The 22833-nt window shown below is 38.0% G+C and overlaps 1 protein-coding gene across 2 annotated transcripts in view; it reads left to right on the top strand.

Annotated features, from left to right (window-relative positions):
- The window catches only part of CFAP95 (cilia and flagella associated protein 95), a 65521-nt gene that overhangs the window by 12627 nt on the left and 30061 nt on the right, over positions 1-22833 (top strand). For both annotated transcript variants that reach the window (XM_036433843.2, XM_036433842.2), the window contains exons 2-4: positions 9435-9543; positions 18496-18614; positions 19905-19973. In XM_036433843.2, coding sequence (XP_036289736.1) covers positions 18523-18614; positions 19905-19973 — 161 coding nt within the window. In that variant the 5' untranslated portion in view covers positions 9435-9543; positions 18496-18522. The remainder of the gene's footprint in view (positions 1-9434; positions 9544-18495; positions 18615-19904; positions 19974-22833) is intronic.

Raw genomic sequence — 22833 nt, 5'->3', positions numbered from 1 at the left:
CTCCTTAGGCTGATACGTATTTGCTCTAATGCAACTTCATTCACTGGGAGGATCTAGCAATTGGGTGAACTTTTCTGCAAGCCTGAGCTTTACTAGTAATGGAACCTTGTCTCAAAAAAGTCTTTCTCAGTTTTCCCTCTTACTATTTGAGATCTAAACATTGTTGGCTCTGCTACTATTTCAAGGATCAACATTTCTGGAAAACCAACCAATTTCCTGAATTTATCTCTCTCCATTTTTAAAAGTACCTTGGTAAAACAGTTGTCAATTAGCAATTCACACACAGAACTAACAAACTGTTTTCCAATCTCTTTCCCAGTCTCTCAGGGTAATGATTTTGATTTGACTCTTCCACCCACTGTGGCTATCAGATATTTGGCCTTTCCAGCCTCTGATGTCAGTTTCCTACTGTCTTTTGCTTGGCCTTTAGCCAATGCCATGTTTATTACATTTTATCACAATAGTACCCACCCCACTTCTTGTACTAATTTTAATGTTAGAATAACTAAGCTTAATCTATGATAACAAACAGTCGCCCCCAAATCACAAAGGCTTACCACCTAAAGGTTTATTTTCTATAAGTACCATGGGTTTCTGGTGGGGTTGGGTATATTCCCCATAGATACTTTGGGACTCAGGCTGATTGAGGCCCCATCATTTGGAATGTCATCGATTACTCTGGTAGGGAATGATAGAGTTGAGGGTTGTACAACAACTGTAACTGTCTTGGCACAGAAATGGCACATAATTTCTGCTCATATTTATTTTATTGGCCAGAACTAGTCAAAAGGCCCCACTAAGAGAGCTGGGAATTTAACCTCTGCATTCCTAGGAAAGGAGGAGAAAATGTATTGGGGAGTACAGTATCTGTCACATATGGAAGACTTTCTTATGAAACTTCCCTTCTAGGGGGGCTTTAGGACTAGGCTTTTGTCTTTCTGGCCGTGAAGCCATTGCCCTGTACAGTGTTGGCAAGCACCCGGAGGATGTCAGCAGAGTTGGTGTTTTGAAGTTATGTGGTTACAGGCTTTCATCCAAATGTTGTCCTGTAAACTTTCACTGAATTTTCAGCTCCTATATACTTTTAGTATGTTGTGCTTTATATTGTATATACATACATATGCAAGGTAGGTCACATTTGTAATACAATAGTTAATAAATAATATAAGAATAAATTTTCCTCATACTTCAGGTATAAACTTACTTTTGCCTACCCGTGTGCGTGTGTATGTGTGCATGTAATATAGCATTTTCCATTGTGTTACCATGGAAATGTAATTTGGTTGGCATCATGAGAGTTCCCATCTCTGAGAATCTCATTACTAACATTTTTTAAAAAAATGTATTTTATTGATTTTTTTTTTTTTCCAGAGAGGAAGAGAGAGGAATAGAGTTAGAAACAACAATGAGAGAGAATCATCGATCAGCTGCCTCTTGCACACCCCCTACTGGGGATGTGCCCACAACCCAGGTACATGCCCTTGACCGGAATCAAACCCGGGACCTTTCAGTCCGCAGACCGAGGCTCTACCACTGAGCCAAACCGGTTTCAGCTCATTACTAACATTTCTTGCTACTGCCTCTTATCGCCAAGTCTTCCATTTGTCTTTGACTGGATCTTGCCTGCTTATGGTAGCCCTTGCACAGGATGTAATCTGGAGATTATAACTTCTGATTTTGCCAACAATTTGGTTTTCTTATAGTTTTTCCATTTTCTTTGCTTCTTTTGAGTGATTTCTAGGACGGAAAGGGAAAATACTTATTTGTGTAACTATGTCCATAGTAGAAGACTGTTTTAATTCTACATGCTATTCATGAAGAGAGGGCTCTTCATTTGTTTTTATGTGAATGAAACTAATTGCTTTGAAACCAAAGAAGCTTATATCATCTACTTAATATGCAACTACTCATGCATTCACAAAAGTGTGCATTAAAGTGGACCTTAAGCTCATATAATAGAATCTTTTGATGTTATTCTAGAGTAATTAATTAAAATTATTTAAGCCAGTAATATTAACACTTTAGGAATAGGAGTTTACACAGGTAATCAGGTGTTTGCTTTTGTTTTGAAATGGGGCACTTTGATCTTCATGTCACTCATGCCAGATATACTGTCAAAATATTCTTTGGACTAGAGTAATTATTAATAAATGGTATACTTTAAAAACCTTAACTCTCATTTGGGGTGGTGAATATACAATATACTGGACAAATGATGTATTGTGGAATTGTGTATATGAAACCTGTATAATTTTGTTAACCATTGTCACCCCAATAAATTCAATAAACAGGAATAAAATAAAAAGAAAAACCCTGAATCTCTTTAGCCTTACTTTTTTTTTTTTTTTTTTTTTTTTTTTTTTACCACCCAGAGTATCTTTGGCCAGTCAGTATAAGCTGTTTCTGGAGGGGAGGATTAAAGAAACCGTAAGAAGTATTCTAGGATTTGAAGATAATTGAGATCCAGTTTTCTGAAGATAGGGTGAGAAGGTCCTGATCCTGGTTGGAGCAGAACAGTCCTGGTTTTCACCACTACTAGTGTTCTTAGTACCTCATTTCCTTCTTCAAATGCCCCAGGTGGGATAATCAATTATTGTGTCACCTTACTTAATACATGTCCCTTCAAATGTTTTCACAGTCTTGTGTTTGGTAGTTAATCAGACTGACAACATTTATTTAATGTTTACACTATTTTAAGATCAGCAAAGGCTCCAATGGCTATATTCCTTTTGTTACCTCCCAATATTCTCCACGAGGTCTCCTATTCTTGAAGATTTTTTATGAAGACAATTCATAATAATAATGGGTCATATTTAAATGCCACTCAATGTATGCTGAGTGAAGAAAATTACTCCATCAAGTGGTTTTTATTTTAGGCTTCAGATTCTGTGGTTTTGGTTTGGCTCAGTGGTAGAGTGTCGGTCTGCAGACTGAAAGGTCCCAGGTTCGATTCCTGTCAAGGGCATGTACATTGGTTGTGGGCACATCCCCGGTAGGTGGTGTGCAAGAGGCAGCTGGTCGATGTTTCTCTCTCATCGATGTTTCTAGCTCTCTATCTCTTTCCCTTCCTCTCTATAAAAAAAATCAATAAAATATATTTAAAAAACAAAATTCTGTGGTTTTATGGTTATAGGTATACATACAGCATGAGACACATTGAAAAACAGTCTCTCTTCATAACTTGGAAATGTCACAGTATCTCCCAAGGACTTAAGATCTCACTTACGATTTTGCAAGGGAATCTAAATGTCTTCATTTGTCACTTGGTACATTCATACACCAAATAACACTACCTTAGCATGTAAATCATTTGTCATGAAATCTTTAAAAAGGATTGTCAAACATTTCTTTGCAGTCTTTGATTTTACTGGTTTTGTGCTTCTAATGTGTCAGAAAATATAGCTGACTCTTGAGGGCAATTTTCTTTTAAAGTTTTAGGTAGCAGATGATTATAAAACCTAATTTGGGTTAGATTTACATCAGAAAGTACAGTGGCTAAAAGAGTACTTGTGAACTACATTAATAATTCTAAAATTTAAAATTAATGTATTCTGCCATCTGGAGTCTTAACTAAACATTTTTAATGTCTTTGAAATCTGCAAAGAAAATATGTCTCTTGTCAAATAACCAGAAGCTAGTATTCAGATCAAATTTTCGTTGTTCTCAAGTCAGATACTGCTCAGCTTCAAACCTCCTTTGCAATCAATGTTATGCATATGTATGTTGACAGTTTTCCCATTCAGCAAGTAGATTTATAATTCCTCTTGAGACAAGTTTTTGCTGCAAAGAACTAGCATCTCTATACGCATAATCATTCCCTCTTTATGTGTGCTCTTACAGAGTGAGCTGGGATACTCTTTATTTTTATGGACACATTTGAAAGCCACTGCTCTCAGCATTTATATTAAGATTACAATAACAAAATGTAAGCACAATCAATCATTTAAGATGTAATAATCATTTACAATGTGTTAGACTATGTTAGGCACTGAGATCACAAAGATGAATATAAAGTAAACCCTGTGTCTAAAAAGCTCTTAATGTAATGAGAAAGAAGATTCATTAATGAATAATTATAAAGCAATGTGAAAGGCATAGCAGTGATAAAGATATTGATTTTTTGAAACCCCTCTCCACAGGACCCCCACCACATACACATGGGAGTATGGAAATCCTAGAGCGTAATTTGGTTCCCTCTCCTTTGAGGAGTATCCTATGAGCCAATGCCACCCTGTCTGCTCTCCACTGACTGTTGGGCAGCCTTAGGGAATCTGTAGGTCCCTCCTAGAGTATTCTGTGGACTTGAATTTGTTCAACCCTGAAATGCACTTGAGGATTTGAATGTGTTTATTCAAATGTGAAATCATCCAGCCCTTATTGTAGGAAACTCAAGCTCCCAAAAGACCCCAGAAACACAACTAGAAGGTTCTCCTGACAAGACATGACTTGGGACGACTATGTTAGGCCCTAGGAGATAGGAAGAACAGGATCTCCAGGGTTTAGGTGATTGTAAAGCAGGTGGTGGAAAGTTGTATACCAACTGAATAAGTTGGGCATTTGTTCAGAATAGGACCTACTCAGCTGTCTTTGCCCTTCTAGGTTCTATTGAATTTGACCCTCTTCACATCAGTCTAAGTGGCATTTTTGACAACAGGGTCATGGTTCCAAGCTCTTTTCTATACAGTTGGCAGCTCTGATTCTGTCCTGTCAGCCCTTTCCTTATTCCTAATTCTACTCATATTCATACTCTCCCCCACACAGTAGACTAGAGAGAGTAAGTTTCATCTCTTATAATTATGAATGTCTTTCCATAAAGATTTCTCATACAAAGAATAGCCAAAGCATTGAGCTCTTGGCTTGATAGAACAAGGTCCTTAGCAGAAGCAAGGCTGCTTGTGTGGAATATTCTGGCTTTTCTGGCAGAAAGCCATTCTCCTTCCAGAAAGAATGTCAGCCTGTACCTGAATGCCCGGCACCAAAGACACAGCTCTTCATTCCGTCAGCAGCATGGAATGTCTGTATTCAAGCTGCTTTGGCCTTGAACTGACTGCTGACCAGCTGCTATCAAATACACGTCTGGGCAAATTTACATCTGCAAAAGTGAGGCTGTAGAACAGTGCTGGTCAACAATGACCTTTTTACTAATCCAAGGTGATGTATAGGCTGTAAAGTTATCTAACAGGTTTTTGTATAAAATGCATTCCATTTAAAGGACTCATATAATTTTTTACCTGTCTTTGGGGAGAGAGGTTTTTTTTATTAAGGGTGATAGATGGTTATTTTATTTTTAATGTTTTTGTCAAGACAATGGTGGGCAATTTTATGTTGATTCTACATATATTGAGGGAAAGTTTTGCTGCTCCATGAGACACTCAGGTTTGGAAACCACTGATCTGAGTCTGGTATACAACTATTTGCTAGAGCTTTCTTAACTACAGCACTTTTGACATTTTAGGCCAGCTACTTGTTTGAGCAGGGGCTGTCCTGTGCATTGTAGGATATTTAGCAGCACTAATGTTTAGATGCCATTAACAACCCTCCCCGCCCAGGTGCAACAATCAAAAATGACTCCAAGTATTGGCAAATGTCTCAGGGTGAGTTGGAGTAAGGCAGGCAGGGGCTGTGGTCAAAAACTTTTAAAGTTACTGTTCCAGAGACATTGTACATTTTATTAAATTCGTTTTTTCCTCATAAATTTTGTATTGCGTTAAATGACAAGTCATGCAAAATTGCATGGTGGCCATAAATAAATGCAAGTAGCAAGGAGAACAAGGCTATATAAAGGTTATATTTATTATACCTTGATTATTTTTTGTCTCACGAAGATGCTGTAAGGCTTAATTAGTATTGACAAAGTATTTTAAAATACCCAACTAAAACTTTTGTAAATAGATACAATATTATTACACATAATAATGTTTTGCCTTTATATGTCATTATTGTTCACTTGAGATTCTCAATGCATTGATTCATTTGTTTCCTCAGTATATGATTTTCAGTTTATTTCAGGGAAATAAACCCAAACATTAAGTAACACTAGTGTTCACCTGACATAATATAAAGTCAGGGAATTAATTTAATCTGCCATTTCCTTTATAATACCCTGATTATTATTACAATATATTTATATAGAATACATATAAATTTAGCATATAGTACATATATTGTATTCAAAATATAAAATGTTAAAAATATGTTTATAATAGTATATCTAATAAAACTTTTGATATTTTTTATTATATATTACTATATGTTATGTATTTTATAATTTTTAAGCACATATATTTTTCTTGGCTAGGCTGGCAGCCTCGGAGAAATATGAGGAGGTCTAAGCCTTCAGTTGTGTATCCCTCGGAGGCTACAGGCTGTGGGCACATTCTTCACGGGCAGCCTACAGGCATTAGGGAATGCTAATTGCATTAGCTCAGTTCTCCAAAGAAACACTTTCATTATAGATTTATCTTTCCAATGCTGGGCTTTGGGCTGTTACTGAGATTGCTATAAGAAAAGAAACATAACTGTATTTTTTGTAATAATCCAGTTATAATACAACTTAAAATATATGGTGGGACAATCAGAACTGCATTCTGACTTTCATGAACACTTACTGTCTTTGCCTTCATAGGTCCCTCTTTTATATATATATATTGATATATATATTTAAAAAAAAAAACGTTAAAAATTATAGTTTATGGCCGAAATCGGTTTGGCTCAGCGGTAGAGCATCAGTCTGCGGACTGAAGGGTCCCAGGTTCAATTCCGGTCAGGGGCATGTACAATACTTTGGTTGCGGGCACATCCCCAGTGGGGGGTGTGCAGGAGGCGGCTGGTCGATGTTTCTCTCTCATCGACATTTCTAGCTCTCTATCTCTCTCCCTTCCTCTTTGTAAAAAAAATAAATAAAATATATTTTAAAAATTATAGTTTATAACTGCATTGGTATAAATATGGATATAATTCCAACTGGGTTACATTCTTCTTTTTCTTATTTAAAAAGAATTGAAACACTCTGGGGACCCCTAAAAAGCATGACAAGTTCTGGCACTGTGCCTAAGGTACCCAATAAAGAGATGGGCTCTGGGAATAATACATTGAAGAGTTACAATAGTTAGTGCTTTCCTCCCTTAATTCCTATGCTCTTAAGGAGATAATCTAGTTTTATTGCTTCAGGTAAGAAGATCCAGCAGGCAACACAGCCAAATTCTTGAATTTGGGGTTCAAAAGCTTAGACCTTAAACCTAGATTTGGAAGAATAAATGAAAAGGTGTGCTGTCCTGTCCCAGAGTAGATGAAGAGTTTATGGACTGAAGACAGAGGAGGCGGAGAAGTTGAGAACATGTGAATTTGTTCAGGATTCCAAATTTGAATTAAGACTTTGGAAGTCCTAGAACAGGTGGGACTTATCTCTGCCTTGGCAAAGCAGTCTGAAGGACAGGGCTCCTATGTGTCTACCATGGTCAGGATGGTAGGGACATGGAGCACCTATCTACTTGGTGGGACAACATCTGAGTTTCTAGAATCCCTGGGTGGAGGGGGACACAAGAAAGTTTTTGGTACACTACTGAGTGGCACCCTTGCATTTCACTGCCAGTCTATACAAACATCTGTGTGGCAGGACCAGGAAGGCATAGCAGAGATCTGCATGGATCCATAACAGAAAACCACACGGGGATGTTTCCACAAATGCTACCAAGAAGAGAGGATGACAACAAAGATGGATTCTTGGCATGGGGGAATCACATGGACCCTTTAGAGTGAAAAGGACTCCTGAACTGACCAAGGCTAATGTTTTCCAACTGGAAAATGAGAGCTTTGTTAAATTATGGAAATTAAGTTTAATTATGGAAATTAAGTTTAATTCAATTTGTCAAATTATGGAAATTGAGTTTAATCATTGTTGTGATTTTTATATACCAGAATTTTTGAAGCCTGATTAGTATTCACTATACATAGATGTTTATAGATCTTTACAGTATTTGAAGGACCTTCTGTATTTTTTTTCATTTTAATTCTAATAAAAATCTAAAAAGGTACTGGTATTTGTCTATGTTCTCATTTTGCATATGAAGCACAGAGGGTAAAATAACTTGCCTAAAGTCACACAGCTAGGAACTGGCTTAGCAAAGACTCAAATTCATGGCCTTATTACATCTACCACCCCAGGCTCTTGATGTTGTTCAATATACTCACTAAGGACTTTCTTAAGAACTTTCTGTCAGTCTCAAAAAATGCTGGTATTGTACTAATATGCTTTTAGTGTTTTTAAAATTAATGCTCAGTTGTAAGGAAGGCAAGAGAGCTGGAGCTCTGCCACTTTAATCTGAGCTTCTTAGCTGTTGTATTCTATGCATAATTCTGCTCCCAATTCTCAGAGGTGGGGAGGTAAGGTGTAATTTGAATGCAGTACAAAGGCCAAGATGAGGGTTGGTTCCTAAAGTGCCCCATCTAGGTGAATGGATGCTCTTCTGTTTCCATAGCCCTGTGACCACACTCAGCATGTTGTAGATTTTTCTTAATTGTCTGTTGATCTTGCCATATTGTGAGCAAGTGAAGGCAGGGACTACATCAGGCTTGCTTTCTATTGCATCCCCTGTACCTAGCAAAATGCCTTGCATGTAGTAGGTACTTAAAAGTACATGCTGAATGAAGGGACAATTGAAGGGACAGATGGATACAGAAATTTTTGGGTACTTCAGTGTCCATTATACAATTCTATCTCTGAATCCCTTAATTGCAAGTTCGCTTCTGAGGGGTGCTTGGATTCAGCTTCCTTTATCTTACCCCAAAAGCTTTATAAAAATAACTACTTCTCTTGCAGGCTACTTCATTTCTTCTTTCTTCTCTATCCCCAAATTTCTCCCTTATTATTATTTCTAACCAGTCTTTTAGACAAGATGTTTGGAATATTTTTCTTGTTTCATTTACATGTTTTAAGAACTGTTTTTTTTTCTACCTTATGTTTAATTGTCAGTTTCTTTTAGACCCTCTTTAGAAACAGGAGCACATGTTATAAATTCATATGAGCAAATACTGTCTGTTCCCTCTCATTTTGAAAAAAAAAAATTATAATTAAAATTCATGGTGGGAAAAATTTCTAAAGTGGCAAGTTGCCTTTCTAAGATATTACCATGTCTTATTTTAGAACTAATCTACATTATTAAATAAGATTCACTTCATTGGAGTTACTGAATAATTGCTACTTACTAATTATTGTTTTGTGATATTAGTTTTACCACATATACCTAGTTGTTTTAAGGAAGTAGACTCAGTATTATTAAAAAAGAGATAGAAAATATATGTCATAAATCTAGTAAATTTGTAATTAAAACAATTTCACAAGTATAGTCAATTTTTATTGGATAATTTTTAAAGTTTAAATGCAGTACATGATAAATACGCTTTATCTCTTAACAGACTCTTACTTTTTTCTTAAGGCACCACAACAGAGAAGCTTACCCCAAAGATTATGATATCGAGGGTCCTGAAAAAATTAAAAAACTGTGTAATTCAACATATCGGAGATTTGGAATTGATGAATCCCAAGTGAGTAGTGGCTGCTTATTTCTTTAAGACTGGAATCTTCCCCTTTGTGAAGAATGAAAAAATAAAGGGAGGAGCACTTTGCTAGTGCCAGCCTCTTAGCAATGTAAGTTACTTAGGCACGTGATTTAGTCACTGTGTGCTTCAGTGACCTTACCTTAAATGTGTATACTTCAAAAGGTTATTGGGAAAATAAAATGAGATAAAACAAGTGAAGCGCTTAACTCAGCCCAAGTGCTCAAGAAATGATTACTGTTGTTATACTTTTCCTGCACCTGAGGCATCTTGCTAGGTGTCTGCTTTGACCTTCACAATTACCATGTGATTTTATAGATGGGTAGGATCTCCTAGAGCAGTGGTCAGCAAACTGCGGCTCGCGAGCCACATGCGGCTCTTTGGCCCCTTGAGTGTGGCTCTTCCACAAAATACCACGTGCAGGCGTGCATGTACAGTGCGATGGAAACTTCATGGTCCATGCACAGAAGTTGGTTTTCTGCCTGGGCGAGTCTATTTTGAAGAAGTGGTTCTAACACTGAGCCACACTCAGTTTGTCGACCACTGTCCTAGAGGTTAAGCAACTTTCTCAAAGTTAGTTAGGGAGTGGAAGACTTAGATTTCAATTCTTTTTGTACTTATGGTAGCAGAGTTGTGAGTAATTAAAACAGGCTAATATCCTTATAATATTTGTACACCCAGTTACAAAAAGAATATTCATTGCATTGCATCAGTAATTTGTATTTGAACTGCTTTTGTGGGTTACTGCTTGGCTATTTAGACTTCTACCCAATCAGTATGAGGCAGGAACTCAACTTCACAAAGACCCCTAAATTGTGTCCTACAATGCTAAGAGCTTTGGGCGAGTTGAAGACCCAATTTAACCTTAATAGGATGGTCTTGGGGCCTGAAGAGCTGGTAATTTGATGTGGACAGATGTGAATGTGTTTTAAAAACTAGGTTTCCATCACATTCTGCCCTCAAAGGCTGGCCTAGTTTGAAATAGGGCAGGTACGGGAAGGAAGATCTACACTTATAATTGGAAATGCTTCTAGAAGAGCCTCAGTTCTCCAGTATGATGGAAATAATTAGCTTTTCAGGGCCAGACTGTTACCTCCCTTCCTTGTGTAGTTCAATTGACAGAGTAATAACTTAGTCTGAAAAATGGGGACTTATAATAAAGATATAACTGCCTGGATATGGTACCAAAAAATTTAAAAGAACCAAAACAGCAAGACAATCTCTTTCATTCTCTCTCTCTCTCTCTCTCTCTCTCTCTCTCTCTCTCTCTCTCTCTCTCTCTCTCTCTCTCTCTTTCTCTCATACAAGCACACAGAAGTCTCTCTTGGCATCTCTGTGCTCAGTTGTGCTCTTTTCTAACAGCACAGTTCTCAGGGGAATTCTGGTGATTTTTTCAATTTCCACCCCACCCTCTTGCCTTTGCACCAGGCTGTCTCTTTGGTCATTAGCTCACACATGGATAGAGCTCTTGAGTCTGGTACCTAACTCTATCAATAGTCACCCTCTCCCACTTTCCCAAATCCAATTTAACCTTGCTTTCTTGAGCACAGGGCTGTAGTCAGGACAAGAGCAAGTGGGAAAAGCAGGCATTGCCTGGTGTGCACTTAGAGGTTTTTTTTTTTTGGGGGGGGGGGTGTCTGTGTGTGTGTGTGTGTGTGTGTGTGTGTGTGTGTTGTTGTTGTTTTACTTTGAAAAACATTTATTTTTCAATTCTAAACGAAAATGTTTTTGGCCTCTGGTTTGTTGGAGGAAGCAAGATGAAGGGAAGTATGAGGTCTAAGAACCACAAAATTCATTCCTCATATTCCATGCTTAATAGTAGTCAATCCTCAGGTTTAATATATGATGCTTAAATAAGGTATTAACCTTCTCTCTGACGCTTGTTCATGGTCATTGAAAACTAGTCCTTCCTTTACCAGATTTGCAGTATGTATTCGATAGGAAGAAAAATATACCAAGGAGTCACTATTTCTGATGAAACTGCTATTTTCATGTCTTAATAGTATTATAGGTTACAGTTTTCTCTGTAGATTTTTTTTTATATATAAAGCACTTGCTCATTCAACTTGTTTCTTGCTATTCTCAAACAAAGTTATAAAGTTGACAAGAAATACATTATTTCAGTTCTTAACTTAGATTCACTTATTTCAAATGGCTCACCAAAGGTCCCAGGTGTATAAAAAAGGAGGTGATACAGAATCTCCATACCTTCATGTGTCAGGTGGGATGCTAGGTGAGGTGGGAGGATGGATGAGTGTCTCTTCCTCTTGTCACAGATTTTGATGGAGGTCTAAATACTAGAACACGCTTGATATTTAGCAGGAGCCGTATGTCCTAAAGCAAAATACCTAAGCAGGAGCTGTAAAAGATTATAAATTAGGTAAGGCCAGTATGAATGGTTATGTCTTTGAAGACTAAAGGCCAAGAGTTGAAAGAGGATTTATTTAGTTGTTGGTTGTATGTCCCTTCTTCCAAGTTGAGAGATGTTTCAAGGGAACCACTCAGAGAGATTAATAGATGTGTCCTGTAATTTAGAGGACATAGAGTCCAAGTATAGGACATATGCCTGAGAACCTAGAGCTGAGAGGCCATGCTTGGTCTGGCAGAGCAGGTGGTGGGTGTTTGCGGGAAGCAGTCCTTGAAGTGGGATGTTGGTCAAGGATATATGAGTGTGTGAATTTACCCATGGACTCAGTGGAGAGAACTGGCCAGAGCACATTTGAAAAGGCTGCTTAGAGTAGGAGCAGGGGATGAAGAGACCGAGCACAACAGACCCATCAGATACTCAAGGCTTGGAAAAAGAAGTTGCAATCAACCGGGAGGAGCTTTGCCTGCTTTCAGCAAGCTACATTTGGAGAGCCTTGTAAGAGAGTCCCTGGACACAATTACAGTTGTGCCGCATGAGAGGAGGCAATTTGGAATGTCCTGTAAGCCCAGGACCACCAGCACAGGTCAAGAGAGTAAAAGCCATTTAACACTATGCCTCATCTCTTCTCATCAGCCAGACATGGGAGGGGCCTGGGAATTGGAGGAATATAGAAGAGAGAAGCCTGGAAATGAAAGGAAACAGCAGTGAAACAAGGCCCCACCCACTGCAGGCTTCCATGCTTAAAGCAGCCCTGAGCTGGGGAGGTGAGAACCTTAAATCTAATCAGAAGTGTTACTTCACTGGACTGGAACATTTATAGCTACAATGAGATCCTTCTTGAGATTGAGGGGCCCAAAAAAGCTATGGAACTTGCTTAAAATTTCCAACAAGCCAAAGGAAAGAACTACCTATCCATGTGGGATTTAAGGGACAGCTTGATTAAAATCAAATTGCTTAACGATCGCATTCTATCGATGGAATAGAATTAATTCAATAAGATGGTTACAAGAACAGTGCCTCATTTCATCTTTGGAAAAACTCCCCAGGCAGGTGCCACACGTGGCCCACATTGTGTAGATGAGGATACTGAGGCCAAGTGAAGCTTTATCACTTATTCAAAGTCAAACAGCTGGCAAGTATATTAAAAATTAAAATCCATTTATTTCCCTATTGGTTCCAAAATCTAAGATCGTAAACACTTTCCCAAACTCCCTATTAAAATGCCACATTGCTCCACTCTTATGCCTTTTAAACATCCGACAGTACATACTCCTTTCAGAAAATGAGCCTGGTTGCTTTTTTGCTCTGGCTTGGGTATTGTATACCCTTCTGCATATGTTGTGGGCTTTGATTTCTTACATCTTAGCTATAACCTCTGTCCTGTTTCCCAAATTATGTCTGCATATGTGCTGGCCAGCCCTATTCCCATCTGCTTCTTCTCCTGAATATCTTTATAGCATTTTTTTCTCCCAGCATTGTTGCTGAGTGGCTGCTTTGTATGTGCACCAGCATTTCTGTTTAGCTGATTGAAGGTTTCCTTGCCCTTAACTGCGACTGCTGGGGCGAATGTGCACATTGGCTTTTTGTAAAGATATTTAAGATGAAACTCTCTTTGTCTACATTATGGCCAAGACTCCAAAAGGTCAAGAACAAAACCACAGTCTCATGTACCAAAGTGAAATATTAGGCCACTGAGGTGAAATCCTCAAAGAAGATGGTGCCCTTAGGCACATGCAGAATTTAAGAGGATTGACATTCAGGAAACCAAAAGAGGAGTTGTAAGTAGAGAACAGGGTTTTGGAAAAGGTGTGCTGTAAGTCTTATTTGGAAACATACTCCTCTGGTTTCAGTGGTGACATAATGGATTTCCTACCCCAATACCTTTAGGCTGTGTGGGACCATGGGAGCTGCAGATTCACAGGAGAGCAGTAATTCAAGCCACTGGAGTTTTTTTTTTTTTTTTTTTTTTTTTTTTTTTTGCTATTTTATTATTGTAAGTGACTATAGGAAATAACATTTTAAACTACAGTATTTTGTTTTGGTATTTTATTTGGATTTTGTTGAGGTGCTATTGGGCTATAACAGAGTGAGCCCCATGCAAACTAAACTGATCAGGGGTACTTTTATCATTGCTTGTTCATTTGTAAAGTCTCACCCAAGGATCCTCACAACACTACCAAAGGCCCTGTCATAATCATAGTCTCAAGACTGCTTCTGAGGAAGTGGTGCCTATCTTGTAAACTCAGAAGGATTTATTTAAGATACTGTATATTTGTATTGATTTCAGAAAGGAAGGCAGAGGGAGAGAGATGGAAACATCAGTGATGAGGGAAAATCATTGATCAGCTGTCTCCTGCATGCCTCCTACTGGGGACTGAGCCCACAACTCGGGCATGTGCATTGGTAATGGATCCATGATCTCTTGGTTCATGGTCAAAGCTCAACTATTGAGCCACACCCAGCCAGGCTCAGAAGGATTTTAAGTGCAAGCATAGCTGATGCTGTCAAAGAAAAGCAAATAACTGTATTAAACAAATTTTCTTATACAGGTAATAAATTAATGCCAAGGCTTTTTTGGAACTAACAGGACCACATTGATGAGCACATTAGGTTAATATTAGTATTAGCAGTATTACAGTCATTTTAGACTTTAAAATAGCAAATAAATGAATAGTACAGAAGTATGCTAATATTTATTTTATGAATAAAGAATAGCTAAGTGGGTCTCAAATTTGGCATTTATAAATTAATGACCCTAAAAAGAACATAAAGTGATATATAATTACACTGAATCTGAGAAATTCAATTATCATTTATTTAATTGGCTCAGGTATATTTTTCTTTGTTTGACACAGTAGAATGGTGCTTTGATCACATAGTCTTAGAGATGCTTGTTTTCGGATCTAAGTACCTGAAAGAGGCATATAGATGAAATTCTTATAAATGGAATGATTTTAAATGTCACTGTGAAAGAAAAACTTAAATCAGGAAAAAGGAAGTTGTTTGGAGGTAGTGGGTTGTTGAGTCCTGTCATGCTTCCTGTCTCTGTTATCTCTGAGTGTGGAATTGATGCCATTGATTCCACCTTATTAACCTGGAAGTACTTTGGATTGTCTTCGCTAGTATTGTTTGGCACAGTTGAATCTACCTTTACTAATTCAGGAATTCTGTATCAATTTTGGCCCGTTATGTGTACCTTCCTTGTTGTCTGCTGCAGCTATGGGTTTATTCTAGCAAATATCTTCTCTGCCATTCCTAGGGGTTTGGGACAGGAATGAAAGTAGGTGTCCACCATTTTTATGCCATCACTCTCCTTCACAACTCTTCTTCTGTATCAAAAATAAGGCCCAAATTTAACTTTAGAGAAACTTGAATTTAATTTTTCATGTATATTAATTTGCTTAAGCAAGAACAAATGGAGCTAAAAATGCGCGCGCGCGCGCGCACACACACACACACACACACACACACACCCCTACTATCTATTTATCCTACTTTGTGGAGTTAGTTTTTTCTCACTCCTTGGATAAAATATGTGCAGTTTCCATCATTTTTATGGTCCATTTTTATGTCTATTGGTCACATTTCAATAATTAAAATATATAATCAAAATTATGAATTTCATTTAAATTTAAATCCTTTCCCTTCCACCATTTAGAGGTCTACAGAGGCAAGTATGTGCGCAGGGCAGGGTTAATTGGTTTTCTATTTCTTCATTTTTCTGCTCTTCCTTCCTTTTCTCAGACAACTGGACAGCTAAAAAGCTCTCATGGGGTAACTTTACTAATATTAATTACTTAACTGAGACCACTGTTGTGACAAGACTGTTTTGATGTCTGAGAGTGATCAAAATAAAACATGGCACTTGTCCAAGATTTATTTCTTTTCAGAACAGGCTAGCATAAACAGGCAGTGGGGGAAAAAAAAAAAACCCACACAATGAAATTTTTTTTTTCTGATTGTACCCTATGAGTCCCAGTTACACAAAATAGTAATGGGCTGGGTCCTCTCTGCTCCGCTGGGACCCTTTAAGTAGTCAGTGTACCGCACTACTGAATTCACCCAGACGTGAAGACAGCCAGCATTTCTAAGGGCAAAACTGCTGCTGAGAAATAAGAGCAGCCTTTTGGATGCTTTTTAAAGATAAAGATTTGACAAAGTCTCATTGCTTACTTGTTGATGATAGTGACATTTTTGGTCGTGGTGCAGAAAAGGTACAGTTGGTAGGGGAGTGCTGTTTAACAGGGTAAAATAAGACTTATTCATTTGTGATTAAAGATCTAAGATAATGAATGCCAACTCCTTCATTACAAAGTGAGGTGCTGAATCACTCATGCAGAATAGGCAAAGCATTTGGGCAGCAACTGATTTTTAGCCCCTTGGCCTCTCATCCACCTTGAAGATAAAAAAAAAAAAAAAAAAAAAAGATTTAAAAGATTTAAAAAAGGCCGAGAGTATTTGGAACTTGGAGGAATCATTTGAAGAAAGTGTGCATGCTGAGTCTCATACCTGTTGTCCCCAAGGGGTAGGGGTAATAAGTATGCCCCATTCATTTCAAAGCCTTTGAGTAAGGCCTCAAGGACACTAGTCAGGGGACTTGATCAGTGTTTCCTGACAGTGGAGGACTTGGTGGACTGAAATCTGACTCATTTCTGATGCAGCCTGTGGCATCAGAGAGGAAAACTGATTTGGGAAGTACCTGCACTTCCTTCTCTATGGGTCAGAGGGGTATGCTTTCTGGGGATCCTGTAAGAAGCCCAAATGCCAATCATCTAAAACAATTATTATAAGAGAGATTCTGCCAGGGAATAAGTCATCCTCAGCAGGAAGAAGCTGGATACCCTCAAATGTGGAATTTGAGTGTAAGTTCTAAGTGACTTGCATGTTTCCCATATCAGCCATAAGGTTATATGTCTACTGGGTTTTCTTAAATGCAGCACATAGGGGAAGAGAGTTTATCTTGGAAGATTAGAAGTGAGGACTAAAAAAAAAATTGTTACTCAAGAAAACAAAGAATAAGCACGATATTATGAAGTGAACTTCCTGCATACACATTAGATATTTTTTACATTACCATTTGACTCAAGTGAGACTTTACTATGCAAATTAAATGGAAATTTTAATGATCATCCTGTGGGTTTGTGCTGTGTTAATTTAGCTGTTTCACATACCAAATTGCCAATCTCCAGTTTGTAATATATATATATAAAACCCAAGTCTTTTAAACATATGGAAGTGCTTTTATAAATTACCCACCCTTATGTCAGGTTATGAACATTTCTAGGTCAAAGTGATCTTTCATATTAAGACGGTATAGGATTAGGTTTCTCTCTCTCTCTCTCTCTCTCTCTCTCTCTCTCTCTCTCTCTCTCTCTTTTATTTATTTATTTATTTATTTTTATAAACAAAATCTAATAGGATTAATGTGATCTGGGGCTTCATTGAATAAGTTGGGAAACCTAGCTTTTAGGATCAGGAACAATAATGGGTTCTAGTGGTGATGGTGAGTTCTGGTTCTCTGCTGTGAACTTCTTTTTAAAAAAAAAAATATTTTATTGATTTTTTTACAGAGAGGAAGAGAGAGGGATAAAGAGTTAGAAACATCAATGAGAGAGAATCATCTATCAGCTGCCTCTTGCACATCCCTTACTAGGGATGTGCCCGCAACCAAGGTATATGCCCTTGACTGGAATCGAACCTGGGACCTTTCAGTCCGCAGACCGATGCTCTATTCACTGAGCCAAACTGGTTTTGGCTCTGCTGTGAACTTATACATTTGTGATATTCTAGAGTTTTGTGTGAAAATATTCAATCCTCACTGTCTGTTTTTGTTTCCAAGATCCCCTAAATGTTACCCATGTTGCATCTGCAATTGGTTTGTGTACATCTTACAGTCTGCAGATTTTCCTCATAGTAATAATTGCTTGCTAATTCATTGAATTACTCCCTGTGATAGAAAATGGATGATGATGATGATGATAGCAATGATGATGGCGATGATGAAGATTATATCTGAAGGGCCCCTGGGCAGGCTGGGTGCAGAGCGGCGGGAGTGAGGGAACACTTGCATTGTCACTCCAGCAATGAGGCAAGCACTGTGGCCTGGCTGCGGAGGACCAGGGCAAGGGTTCTGGCCCAGCTGCGGAGGGTCTCCAAGCAGGCCCGGCCCACAGTGGCTGGGCATAAAGTTTGCTTTATCATCAGTAGGATTCAATTTATAAAGTGATTGCTAGAAATAATTTCTTACTTAAGGAAATAAAATATATTAACCTTGAGAAGGAAATAAAAAGTAGATATATTAATATTTAGTTGAATGCAGAACTTTTTATTTAATAGAAAAAAAACTATTATAATTTGATTTTTATTTTCCAACAACTTAGAGCAAGAAATGGCTACTTTTACATCTTTGTGATGAAATAGCTGCTATAAGATATCACTTATTTTTAAATGTCAATTGAGTCAATAATTATAATCAAAGTCTACTTCAACAAAAATATATTTTAATAACTGATTATTTTTACAATTAATACATTTTTATTACATTTGGCTTTTTTTTTCCTTCTTTTTTTCAGATTTGGATCTCAGAAACACATGAACAAATGGCACGAGTTTTTTTAAACACAGAATTGGCTCAAATAAAAAGCAAAGCTTTATTGAATGAGGAAACATTATTGTCTGGGATTGTTGAAAGGTATTTTTACTATTTTTCTTTGATTATGGAATAGGATTATGGAGGTTCTGAAGAGGTCTACACACTACAGGAACACTTTAAGCACAGGAACACATTTCATACCTCCATGCTGTCTGCCTATGCCATTCCTTCTGTTTGGAATTCCCTTTCCCCAGTTTGCCAATCAGCACTACTCATTCTGGGTCTAGCTAAAATGTAATGCTTACGTGTGTGTGTGTGTGTGTGTGTGTGTGTTTCTGTTAAAGCATCTAATTAGCTTTGAACCCCAGAATCATGGTTTATTTGTGAAAGTTATTTGGTGTCTGTAACCTTCAGTTTGTTCACTATAACATAACACGGGAATCATAAAAGTGTCTACTTCATAGAGTTTTTCTGAAGTTTAGATGAAATAAAGTATGAAATGTGCATAGAAATATTGCCTGAGTTACATTAAGAATTAGCTAAACTGTTATTAAACAGAATTGCTTTTACCTCCTTGCCCTTTGAGTATTTTTTTGTGTGTGTGTTTTATAAACCAGTTGGACTTACATTCTAATTATTTATATGTAGGTATGTTTCTCTGAGATAGACAGACTTTTGAGGGTAGGAACTGTTTCTTAGTTATATCTGTAGTCCTGCAACCTGGCAGAGTACCTTCTCAGGGAAGTGTGAGATATAGACTTTCTCTTATATTGCAACTAGTGGCCCAGTGCATGAAATTTGTGCACAGCGGTAGGGGATTCCCTCAGACCAGCCTGCACTCTCTCCAGTCGGACATCCCTCTCACAATCTGTGACTGCTGGATCCTAACCGCTCACCTTCTGCCTGCCTGATTGCCCCTAACTGCCTTGCCTGCCTGTCTGATTGTCCCTAACCCCTCTACCTGCCCGCCTGATCACCTCTAATTGTCCTCCCCTGCTGGCCTGATCTCACCCCCAACTTCCCTCCCCTGCCCAGCTTGATTGCTCCTAACTGCATCTGCCTCAGCCCCCACCACCATGGCTTTGTCCACAGGAAGTCGGACATCCGGAAAATGGCCTGTCAACCCAGTCTAATTTGCACAATACCCTTTTATTAGTATAGATTATTGGAAAGTGTAGTCAAAGTAATGATGGAATACTGACATTTTCATTTACACATTGGGACATTTTATTTTGCAAAGTGCATAAAGTTGTAAATATGAATATCCTTTAAAAATAATTATCATAAAAATTTAGCCCCAAGTCAGTTTTCTATGGCTTTGATAGTTTATAAATGTCAGTGTGACATGCTTCTAAAATTGTTATTTTGTTTCAATATTGCCTCTGACAGGGACACTGGATTGCCTCTGACAGGCTTTGGAGCTCTCTTTACTAGGCACCCACCAGATTGGCGCAAAATGTAAGTATAATAGTCCTTAAACTGCTGCAGATTGCACAAAATGTATCTTAGTGATTAAGGAGGTTTGTTTGCAGGGGTGAAGGTGTGAGGGGCCAACCAAAATCAACAAAAGGCCCTTTATATGGCAGCTTTCAGACTTCTTTCCTTTAACAAAATGTTATTTTTCATCAATGTGCATAATGTTAATAAATAATAGTCAACCCATCTTATTTATAGATTCCATATTTGCAAATTCATTTACTAAAAAATTATTTATAACCCCCAAATCAATACTTGGAGTGTTGTTTCTGTCATTCGTGAACATATATAGTGTGGTGAAAAATTTGAGCCACCTAATGCATACATTCCCAGTTTAAGTTGAAACAGCCTCTTGTTTCAGATCAAGTACTGTATGCAAGTGTCCTTCTCAAAGTCTATGTAGTGTTTTCTTTTTAATTGATGAATTTGCTGTTTGAAATGGCTCCCAAGTACTGTATGGTGCTAAAGTGCTGTCTGATATATCTGAGCACAATAGGCTGTGATGTGGAAAAAAATAAGTGTGCTAAATTAAGCTTCCTTCAGGCATGAGTTATAATGCTGTTGCCTGTAAGTCTGATGCTAATGAATCAACAATATATATTAAATAAGGTGTCTTTAAACTAGTTACATATTGATTGGTTGATGAAAATATTATAACCAGAGACTCTAAGTATCTAACTCCATATTTCTGTAATGGTTCAGCATTTGCTAATTCAGTGTTTGTAGTGACTTTATAGAACATTACTGTGAATAATGAGAATTTATAATAGAGCACAAGATTAGTAACTTTGCCAATAAAAGAAATAAAATTTATGTTGGGGGTGACATGACTTGTTACTACAGAAAAGAGATTCCTTTTCCACTCACCTACTTAAAGAATACAAACTTTTATAATTTCTATATGACATAGAGATAAATGATGTAGAAATACAGGTACTTCCAAGCATGGCAAAATTCTAAGTATTGAATTTTGCATTATGAAGGTATGAGTGTGTGTCATTGTTAACAGCAATTTAAATGTGCTTTCTTACTTTGAAAACTGTCTGGCATTAGAACTAAGCTAATTTGCTGAGTCTGCCTGAGGTGAGGAGAGTTGGGGAGTCTCACCTCATTTCACAGTCACCTGTAGTAATTCTGGGCAGATATTCTAGCCCTGTGGGTTCTAACTCCGATTGTTCCAGCAAGGCTGGCTGGCCTGCATCCCTCACAGCATGCAGCATCTCTACGTGAGCTGGAAGGTCCACAAAGAGTATCCCCAGTATGATCCTTGAGGAGAATGGGCTTTGGGTTTCCATCAAGGCGATGGGCCAAAAGCATCCTGCTGGCTCCCTCTACATGAAGTCTGGGATTTCCAGCAAAGGCAGACTTTAACAACTGTATCAAAACTCTGAGAAACTCACAAGAAAATAAAGGGCTAGAGCAGGAGAAGGCTGGGGATGGTAGGAGCAGAGAAGGGAGAAGGGAAAAGATGAAGTCTCTAACTGGAGTCTTGGTCCAGTCCAGGGTGGGAGCCGTGATCGCACTGGGTCAGGCTTAGATCTGAAAGACTCTTAATCTGTTGTGTTTGCAAACTTGGATCATATGCTCAAAGTTGGATTTTTGCATGGACTGTGACTGCTGTTTTTAGTCCACGGCAGAAAATGAGATAGTCAAGGTTCTATAATACATAATAAAGAATTTGATGTCAACAACCTCCCTCCCTAAAACTCTGATATCAGCATTGAGATCTATAATGCCAGCCACAGATAGCCAGTGGGACCCTGGCTTGTCTTTCCCAACTCTAGTTAGAGAAAGCAGTCTAAGATACTGAAGAACTGGGCTGTGCATTTTAAGAAGAAAGAAATGGCAGGGAAAATAAGTGCAGTTAAGCAAGCAAACTGCAGTAGAGGCACTCAACCCGTATTTCCCTTACTCACAGTGAAGACACCAATTCAGCCTCTCTTTTCTTGTTTTAAAATTTATTATTATTGATTTCAGAGAGGAAGGGAAAGGAAGAGAGAGATAGAAATATCAATGATGAGAGAGAATCATTGATTGGCTACCTTCTGCATGCCCTACACCAAAGATCAAGCCCACAATCCAGACATGTACCCTGACCAGTAATCGAACCATGACCTCCTGGTACATAGGTCGATGCTTAACCACTGAGCACACTGGCTAGGCTAACCTCCCTTTCCAATGGACTACCTATATAGTCATCAAAAGCAGAGGCAACTGATAGTTTTAGGAGTAACACGGATTAAGTCTCAATTGAAAAACTCATAACACATCTAAAGAACAAAAGCATCATGAAGAATGAAATATAGGCAACCAACACGAGAGGAAGCAGACCAGATGTAGCAAATGGAACAGGAATTTAAAACTAATGGAACAAAAGATTAAAGCTTTATTATTTATGGAAATAAAGGAAACAGCAGAAAATGTAGACAAAATAATAAAAATCAAGTTGACATTAAAATCCCAACAGCAATACTGGATATAAGAGCATAACATTAGCCAAAACCGGTTTGGCTCAGTGGTAGAGCATCGGTCTGTGGTCTGAACGGTCCCAGGTTCGATTCCGGTCAAGGGCATGTACATTGGTTGCGGGCGCTTCCCCGGTGGGGGGTGTGCAGGAGGCAGCTGGTCGATGATGTTTCTCTTTCATCGACGTTTCTAGCTCTCTATCTCTCTCCCTTCCTCTCTGTAAAAAATCAATAAAATATATTTAACAAAAAAGAGCATAACATTAAAGTATTGAAGGAAAATAATTTTGATCCCATAATTATTTAAATGTGAGGGTCAAATAAAAATGTGGGTATAAAAGGGCTGGTTGCAGACTTACTATCCTATCAAGAACAAT

Source organism: Pipistrellus kuhlii, unplaced genomic scaffold (genome assembly GCF_014108245.1).
Source record: "Pipistrellus kuhlii isolate mPipKuh1 unplaced genomic scaffold, mPipKuh1.p scaffold_m20_p_12, whole genome shotgun sequence".
In the NCBI taxonomy this organism is placed as follows: Eukaryota; Metazoa; Chordata; class Mammalia; order Chiroptera; family Vespertilionidae; genus Pipistrellus; species Pipistrellus kuhlii.
The sequence above is the reverse complement of the archived record's forward strand: the minus strand, read 5'-3'. Positions and strand labels throughout refer to the sequence as shown.